Raw genomic sequence first — 9346 nt, forward strand, 5'->3', positions numbered from 1 at the left:
ACGGAGCTCCAGAATGTCAGCCGCGCGCCACACCGGACAAACCGGCGTACGAACCGTGCGCCAGAGCCTCAGGAAGTCACACGAGGTTGGCACCGGCCTGCTGCACCTCACACACTGAGGCTGTCGTTCTTCCGACTGATCCACTTTTATATCCGACCCCGGCAGTCAAGCTTCGCTGAGCTTGACATTCAGAAACCTCGGTCAAATGTGACTTGTGTGGACACCACTTTACTGCTTGATCAGTGAAATACTACATCAACACTACATCAGTAGCTTGGTGGTAGCTTTTCAGTCGAAAAGCTACCACCAAGCTACTGGTGTAGTTCACTGACTAACGCCTCTACTTGAAAGCACCCCCATGCGAACCCCTTCTCAGTCCCTGGGCATTACCCCGCCGCTGTACCTGGAACACCTGGAGCTCCTCCAGCAGGACCTCCTCCACCGTGTCCGTGTCTTTGTTGTAGATGGTGATCACTTTCAACACCACAGAGTCGTCTGAGGATGGAGACAAACAAATACATCACATAAACATGTTATATCGGTTTCATGGTCCATACCAAGCTCTCACACACACACACACAATGTGTTATATCATTTGTTTGTATTTATTCATTTAATTCTGCTTTCCAACAAATATCCATGGTAACTTAATGTTAATGATTCCATCCGCATTGACGTTGATTCAGGGAAACTATCTACTTTTATAATGGCTTTCATAGTGTGCGTGTCTATATGCGTGTGTGTGTGTGTTCGCGCATGTGTGTGTGTGTGCGTGCATGTTGGTTTGTTCATTTTATTTTTTACTATTAGAGTATTGTATAAATACATATAATTTGATGCACATTATGTAAATCGTTGTTTAAAACTGATCCATTCATAGCAGATCATTCTGAGCAGTTGAAGAAGGGCTGGGAGGACATCAGCTTCGTCTTCCTCCCACTCCTGTTCGGACACAGACACTACATTTATCTTAAGTACTGTTTACGACCCTCCATAGTTATGGCTGATGGCGGTCCGTGGGTTTGTTGGGTGTGTGGCGGTCCGTGTGTGTATTGGGTGTGTGGCGGTCCGTGTGTTTGTTGGGTGTGTGGCGGTCCGTGTGTGTGTTGGGTGTGTGGCGGTCCGTGGGTTGGTTGGGTGTGTGGCGGTCCGTGTGTTTGTTGGGTGTGTGGCGGTCCGTGTGTTTGTTGGGTGTGTGGCGGTCCGTGTGTTGGTTGGGTGTGTGGCGGTCCGTGTGTTGGTTGGGTGTGTGGCGGTCCGTGTGTTGGTTGGGTGTGTGGCGGTCCGTGTGTTTGTTGGGTGTGTGGCGGTCCGTGGGTTTGTTGGGTGTGTGGCGGTCCGTGTGTTGGTTGGGTGTGTGGCGGTCCGTGGGTTTGTTGGGTGTGTGGCGGTCCGTGTGTTTGTTGGGTGTGTGTCGGTCCGTGGGTTTGTTGGGTGTGTGGCGGTCCGTGGGTTGGTTGGGTGTGTGGCGGTCCGTGTGTTGGTTGGGTGTGTGGCGGTCCGTGGGTTGGTTGGGTGTGTGGCGGTCCGTGTGTTGGTTGGGTGTGTGGCGGTCCGTGTGTGTGTTGGGTGTGTGGCGGTCCGTGTGTGTGTTGGGTGTGTGGCGGTCCGTGGGTTGGTTGGGTGTGTGGCGGTCCGTGGGTTTGTAGGGTGTGTGGCGGTCCGTGTGTTGGTTGGGTGTGTGGCGGTCCGTGGGTTGGTTGGGTGTGTGGCGGTCCGTGGGTTGGTTGGGTGTGTGGTGGTCCGTGTGTGTGTTGGGTGTGTGGCGGTCAGTGGGTTGGTTGGGTGTGTGGCGGTCCGTGTGTTTGTTGGGTGTGTGGCGGTCCGTGTGTTTGTTGGGTGTGTGGCGGTCCGTGGGTTGGTTGGGTGTGTGGCGGTCCGTGGGTTTGTAGGGTGTGTGGCGGTCCGTGGGTTTGTAGGGTGTGTGGCGGTCCGTGTGTTTGTTGGGTGTGTGGCGGTCCGTGGGTTTGTAGGGTGTGTGGCGGTCCGTGTGTTGGTTGGGTGTGTGGCGGTCCGTGTGTTGGTTGGGTGTGTGGCGGTCCGTGTGTGTGTTGGGTGTTTGTTGGGTGTGTGGCGGTCCGTGGGTTGGTTGGGTGTGTGGCGGTCCGTGGGTTGGTTGGGTGTGTGGCGGTCCGTGTGTTTGTTGGGTGTGTGGCGGTCCGTGTGTTGGTTGGGTGTGTGGCGGTCCGTGTGTTTGTTGGGTGTGTGGCGGTCCGTGTGTTTGTTGGGTGTGTGGCGGTCCGTGTGTTTGTTGGGTGTGTGGCGGTCAGTGTGTTTGTTGGGTGTGTGGCAGTCCGTGTGTGTGTTGGGTGTGTGGCGGTCCGTGTGTTTGTTGGGTGTGTGGCGGTCCGTGTGTTGGTTGGGTGTGTGGCGGTCCGTGTGTTTGTTGGGTGTGTGGCGGTCCGTGTGTTTGTTGGGTGTGCCGTACGTCAGTGCTTGTCGCTGCGTACCGGTGCCGATGTACAGGACGTGGTAGTGGCCGTCCTGGGCCTGGACGCGGTCCACCGCCAGCTGGGTCAGCCTGCGCCCCCCCCCCTGGGTCTGCAGCAGGACGGGCCGGCGGTGCAGCGGCTGCACGGGCCGGTACATGACCGGGTGGGCGCGCACGAAGCGCAGAACCTCGTCAGGGAACTCCTTGGAGCTGGAGAAGCCCCCGCCGTTCATCTTACTGGCACACTGCGCACGGGTGGTGGAGGTGGAGGTGGAGGTGGTGGTGGTAGTGGAGGTGGGGGTGGTGGTGGTGGTGGTGGTGTTGGTGGTGGTGGTGGTGGTGGTGGTGGTGGTGGTGGTGGTGGTGGTGGTGGTGGTGGTGGTGGTGGTGGTGGTGGAGGTGGTGGGGGTGGAGGTGGTTGTGGTGGTGGTGGTGGTGGTGGTGGTGGTGGTGGCGGTGGTGGCGGTGGTGGGGGTGGTGGAGGTGGTGGTGGTGGTGGTGGTAGGGGTGGTGGTGGTGGTGGTGGTGGTGGTGGTGGTGGTGGTGGTGGTGGTGGAACAGAGAAAAGGCGGGAAAAAAAAGCAAAAAAGAGGCAATCAGTGAAAGGCACACAAGCGTGGGATAGGCAAAAAACAATTACAGGAAAAAGGGAAGTGTAATACAAGGCAGTGCCATCCGATGCACGACTTAATACGCAGTAAAGCTGCGCTGGCTGTAAACCCCCGGCTCCAAATCCCCCGCCACAGAAAAAGGCTTCTCGCATGACGTAGCTCCAACAGCGCTCCCAGTTAGTGTCCCTATCGCCGTACGGCGCCCCGGAGAGACCGCACGCACTCTCACACACAAAAGGCTCCTGTGTGCCCCAACAACGCAGGAACATGTGGCGCGCGTTGAACCCGTGAATGGCGTGTGTGTGTGTAGCGTTGGTACAGCTCGGGGCCTCGTCATTGGCCCGGCCTCTCCCTCGGGTCACAGGGCCTACTCACGGAGCCGGGGCGGGGGTAGGGCACGCGGTCCTCGTAGGGGGTCCAGTGGTGGCCAGGCCTCTCCCGCTGGGCGAAGGGCCCGTTGAAGGACGCCCTGACGTCGTCCATCTGGTAGACGCACACGGCGTAGCCCTTGAAGACGGCGCTGCAGGAGACATGGGGGGTGGGGGGGGGGGGGTCGTGGTGAAGACATGACAGTCATTGGAAAGGGATGAGTTCTGGTGGTAAGGGGAGTATGTTTTACTGGATATATATGTGGCACTTTTTAAAACAAACTGTTACAAAGTACTTCACATGACAAAATAGAAAAAGAGAAAATAGACATAATGGGAATAAGGCAAGCAGATGGTTATGATTAATGCAGAAAATAACACAGCGACAACAATCAGTTCGAACAAAGGGACCTCTCTCGATTCTGATCCCAACTGACCTCGTGGTGCTGAAAAGTCCAAAGATCTCTGGATTCTTCTGGTCCTTGTTCTGGAGCACAAAGATGTCCTCTAGAACCGATGAGAACATTTCATTTCTTATTAATTATGTGTTACTGTAGATACGGCTTTGTAGCGTCCTGACAATAGGAAGTCATTTTTGAGTCACATGCACCTTAAAGGTCCCATGACATGCCACCAGGTGTGACTTTGATTCGCCTTGCAAGCCGTTTGGAAAATCTGCCCCTTATGACATCACTAGTGGGCGTGTCCACCTAGATGTGTGCTGGGCGGCTTGTAAGGCTAATCACACTCCCACCTGGTGGCCTGTCATGGGTCCCTTAAACAGGAAGCCCTACCGAGCTCGTCAAAGTGTGTGTCGATGCCGTTGGCCCCGGCCACCGAGCAGATGAGGCGCGTCTTCAGGAAGGAGCTCCATCTGTTGACCAACATCCTCCGGCCTCCCTGGTCGTTCTGAAGCACACCGGACGCGCACGTTACATCAATATTACCTTATTGTTTAGCTTCTTCCACACACAAACGAGAGATAGATAGACAGACCCAGACAGACACACACACACACACACACACACACACACACAGACACAGACACAGACACAGACAGACAGACAGACAGACAGACAGACAGACAGACAGACAGACAGACAGACAGACAGACAGACAGACAGACAGACAGACAGACAGACAGACAGACAGACAGACAGACAGAGTGTTCCCCTCACAGCACAGACGCGTCCGACCCGGGTGTACACGGCCTTGGTCTCTCCCTCCGGGTTCTGCTCCCGCTCGGTGAAGAAGAAGTACACCTTGTCGTCCTCTGGGTCGTCATTATCGGGGATCACCACCGACTTGATGAACTTAGGCTCTGAGGGAGGCAGAGGACAGCGTTCAGGAGCCTGACTGAGGCTCTGAGAGGCAGAGGGCAGCGTTCAGGAGCCTGACTGAGGCTCTGAGGGAGGCAGAGGACAGCGTTCAGGAGCCTGACTGAGGCTCTGAGAGGCAGAGGACAGCGTTCAGGAGCCTGACGGGACTGAGGCTCTGAGGGGCAGAGGGCAGCGTTCAGGAGCCTGACTGAGGCTCTGAGAGGCAGAGGGCAGCGTTCAGGAGCCTGACTGAGGCTCTGAGAGGCAGAGGGCAGCGTTCAGGAGCCTGACGTTAGGCTCTGAGAGGCCGAGGGCAGCGTTCAGAAGCCTGACTGAGGCTCTGAGAGAGGCAGAGGGCAGCGTTCAGGAGCCTGATGGGACTGAGGCTCTGAGAGGCAGAGGGCAGCGTTCAGGAGCCTGACGGGACTGAGGCTCTGAGAGGCAGAGGGCAGCGTTCAGGAGCCTGACGGGACTGAGGCTCTGAGGGAGGCAGAGGACAGCGTTCAGGAGCCTGACGGGACTGAGGCTCTGAGAGGCAGAGGGCAGCGTTCAGGAGCCTGACGGGACTGAGGCTCTGAGAGGCAGAGGGCAGCGTTCAGGAGCCTGACGGGACTGAGGCTCTGAGAGGCAGAGGACAGCGTTCAGGAGCCTGACTGAGGCTCTGAGAGGCAGAGGGCAGCGTTCAGGAGCCTGACTGAGGCTCTGAGAGGCAGAGGGCAGCGTTCAGGAGCCTGACTGAGGCTCTGAGAGGCAGAGGACAGCGTTCAGGAGCCTGACGGGACTGAGGCTCTGAGAGGCAGAGGGCAGCGTTCAGGAGCCTGACGGGACTGAGGCTCTGAGAGGCAGAGGGCAGCGTTCAGGAGCCTGACTGAGGCTCTGAGAGGCAGAGGGCAGCGTTCAGGAGCCTGACTGAGGCTCTGAGAGGCAGAGGGCAGCGTTCAGGAGCCTGACTGAGGCTCTGAGAGGCAGAGGGCAGCGTTCAGGAGCCTGACGGGACTGAGGCTCTGAGGGGCAGAGGGCAGCGTTCAGGAGCCTGACTGAGGCTCTGAGAGGCAGAGGGCAGCGTTCAGGAGCCTGACTGAGGCTCTGAGAGGCAGAGGGCAGCGTTCAGGAGCCTGATGGGACTGAGGCTCTGAGAGGCAGAGGGCAGCGTTCAGGAGCCTGACGGGACTGAGGCTCTGAGAGGCAGAGGGCAGCGTTCAGGAGCCTGACGGGACTGAGGCTCTGAGGGGCAGCGTTCAGGAGCCTGACGGGACTGAGGCTCTGAGGGGCAGCGTTCAGGAGCCTGAGGTGACTGCGTTTCCACAGAAGTCCATATGATGGCCCCGGGCTGGTCACTAGGCCGGGTTGTAACTGAATAATGGTACCAAGTCCCAAACAGTTTGGATTTCCATATAATGTTTGTGTCCCCATAGATAAACATTATAGTAGTAGTAGTAGTAGTAGTAGTAGTAGTAGTAGTAGTATAGTACTTTAAGTGTATACATTTAAATACTGATACAAAATAAATAATTCATTAATACAATTACTAAAGGTGATAATACAATGGAAGCTACCACTCTATTCTGCATCTGAATTAATAAGTAGGCCTACTGCAAGGGCAGATTAAACTACAACTAAAGCGATGAAACTATTACTGACTACTACTGAATAAAAGATGGATGGAAGATAATATATTTAACAAGGTGACAACTGTTTAGCAAAGCGCAAGCGATCAGTGCAGGAGGGACATAATATCATGTTATATAACCTTGTATCTTGTGAACACAGCCAACAGCCGACATGAGACATGTGTTCTGAAACCACGGGACTTGCCGATACTTAGAAAACAGGCTTAAAGCTACACTTTGTTCCCCATGCACATGGAGAACACCTACGCCTTCAACGCTTATATAACATTAAGACACTTCAACTCCATTAAAGAAAGCTGCCATATTTATATTTCATATTTAGGATTTTATAATTTTTTGTTTTAGTTCATATGTAAAAATAATGATAGATTAATAATGAATAGATTACATTAAAAATAATCCAGTATTGTAGTACTGTAAATGTAATCCATTGTGAAGCATTTTGAAATATTGTAATCCAATATACATTTTTTATATTTAATAAAGAGCTTTGTATTTACTACAAAGCATCAACGATAGGGAACTTTGGCGGCATATCAGTACAAAAAGTATAAATGTGTGTTTTTAACGAATAGTCCCGCTCTAATTTGTGGTGGCAGATGTTTGAATTGGGCAATCTGGCGGTCCTATTACCCCGTCAAAGAACACTGTGTCATCCTGGGCAACATTATAGCGTTTGACTTGTTGGGATACGATCCATCGCAACACATTCACGTGTCTGAGCACTCCTCGAGGCTCCGTAATGCCTGAGCTCTCACTCACGGTTCAGCTGCTGTCTGTCATCCCGCTCGGTGCGCGTGTACGTCTGGCTGTTGAGTCGGCACAGCGCCCCGTCGTTCTCCCAGTAGTCGGTGTACACGCCGATGTACAGCTCCCCTCCTGCCACAGACACCGTCGCTTTAGTCCACGGACCAACTCGTACCACACAAAAATATATGACACCTTCCATCCACTAGGTGGCAGTGATACCCATCGGCTGAACGTGAGTTCTGCCGGTGGGACTTGGCTCTGATGCGTGAGTGGAATGGTAAGACGTACTGTAAAGGGTGGAGGTGCACAGGCTGTTGGGGTCGTAGGGGCAGCGACCCCGGCCGCTCTCAACACTCTCCTCCGCCAGGGAGAACAGCCTGTCCTGAGGGCACAACACTATAAGACCTTGGAAAAAACATCACGCACACACAAGCATGAACATGCACGTAAACGTCCACACACACACACACACACACACACACACACACACACACACACACACACACACACACACACACACACACACACACACACACACACACACACACACACACACACACACACGTACACACGCACATAAACGTCCACACACACACACACACACACACACACATTTAGGCAGACGCTCACACACACAAACACACACTGACGCACACATTCTAGCACACACACACACTCACACTCCACAAAGGCCACGGTGCATGGGTAATAAAACCAGACAGAGCATGTGAAGGGAGGATGGAGAGAATGCAGGGAGAAGTGAAGCAAAGAGCAGATGGCTCCAACACAGATGAATGGGAACGACAAATGATAGACGAGAGCCAACGGGTGATGGATGGCTGGCTGAGGGACCGTCTCCTGTCAGGAGGTACGACGCCCACGAAGGAAGGAAAAACACCCCTTCATTGGACAGGTGTACATTTCATCATTGTGAATGGAAGGTTGAAAACATGAGCATGGTGTAACTGCAGTAAATAGGCAACGCTCCAAAGTGGGTTTAATGCTTCACACCGCCGGAGAGGGATTTTGCAACTCAATACACATTTTGGGTTTGGCAAAGTATGTGAAGTGGATCGTATGAGCGTGAGGAGACGCAGACCTCCTGGAAGAAGAGGAGCTTGTGTTTATAAACAGCCAGACACGGGCCTGTCCCGACTGAGGGTTACCGGGCCGGTCTCGTCCCCCCACTGACACAAGGGAGGGGTTCTGGTCTACTGTGTCAATGAGACTGCAGCTCTGGAATGTGCAGGTCTCTCCCTCTCCCCCTCCCTCTCCCTCTCTCTCTCCTCTCTCTCTCTCCCTCCTCCTCCCTCCCTCCCCCCCCCCCCCCCCCAATCCCATCACTGTGTGTTGCAGGTTCTCGCTCTCTGACCGCAGACAGATAGGGTTGAATGGTTTGCCGTTTCAGGTGCATTCACCCTAACTGGAAGATGCATGCAGAGGGAGGGGGGCAGGGGGGGGGGGGGCTTTGTTCAGCACTCACGGTTGCCTTGGTTCCCACCGCCAGCAGACCACAGGTGGGGTTGAAAGCTCCAGTCCCGCAGGCCAACAGGTGGGTGCTGTTGTACTGCTGCAGCACCTTGATGTAGTTGGCGCACTCCGGCTGGATAGGATGACAGGAGATGTGATGGAGAGGTGGGTCGCGTGTGCGCGCGTGCATGTGCGTGTGCGTGTGTGCGTGTGCGTGTGCGTGTGCGTGTGCGCGTGCGTGCGTGCGTGCGTGCGTGCGTGCGTGCGTGCGTGCGTGCGTGCGTGTGACAGTGTTTGTGAGAGTGTGTGTGACAGTGTTTGTGAGAGTGTTTGTGTGTGTGTGTGTGTGTGTGTGTGTGTGTGTGTGTGTGTGTGTGTGTGTGTGTGTGTGTGTGTGTGTGCGTGTGTGCGACAGTGTTTGTGAGCAAGAGAAAGGGAAGGTTTGCTTGCTGCTGCGTTATTCATCACTGCATCACTCCGGGATGATGGACGTCGACCCAACAAGCTGATCAGGACAGGCGGGCGTCTCCACAGCGCTGCTCCTTACCTTCTCTCGGCCCTTCATCAGACACTCCTCGATCTGGGACTCACTGCTCGCCCAGCGGATCTGGACAGAGAACAGTGGGTGGGTGAGAGAGAGAGAGAGGAGAGAGAGAGAGAGAGAGAGAGAGAGAGAGGGGAGGAGAGAGAGAAAGAGAAAGAGAGAGAGAGAGGTAGAGAGAGAGAGAGAGAGAGAGAGAGAGAGAGGGAGAGAGGGGAGGAGAGC

General features: G+C 54.6%; 1 protein-coding gene across 1 annotated transcript in view; it reads right to left on the reverse strand.

Annotated features, from left to right (window-relative positions):
* The window catches only part of sema3e (sema domain, immunoglobulin domain (Ig), short basic domain, secreted, (semaphorin) 3E), a 16428-nt gene that overhangs the window by 6928 nt on the left and 154 nt on the right, over window positions 1–9346 (reverse strand). Inside the window, 10 exon segments of the mRNA XM_056598690.1 lie at window positions 404–495; window positions 2451–2676; window positions 3418–3562; window positions 3848–3917; window positions 4205–4319; window positions 4589–4731; window positions 7123–7239; window positions 7399–7492; window positions 8594–8713; window positions 9128–9187. Of these exon segments, the coding sequence (XP_056454665.1) occupies window positions 404–495; window positions 2451–2676; window positions 3418–3562; window positions 3848–3917; window positions 4205–4319; window positions 4589–4731; window positions 7123–7239; window positions 7399–7492; window positions 8594–8713; window positions 9128–9187 (1182 nt within the window).

The sequence above is a fragment of the Gadus chalcogrammus genome, chromosome 9 (assembly GCF_026213295.1).
Source record: "Gadus chalcogrammus isolate NIFS_2021 chromosome 9, NIFS_Gcha_1.0, whole genome shotgun sequence".
Lineage (NCBI taxonomy): Eukaryota > Metazoa > Chordata > Actinopteri > Gadiformes > Gadidae > Gadus > Gadus chalcogrammus.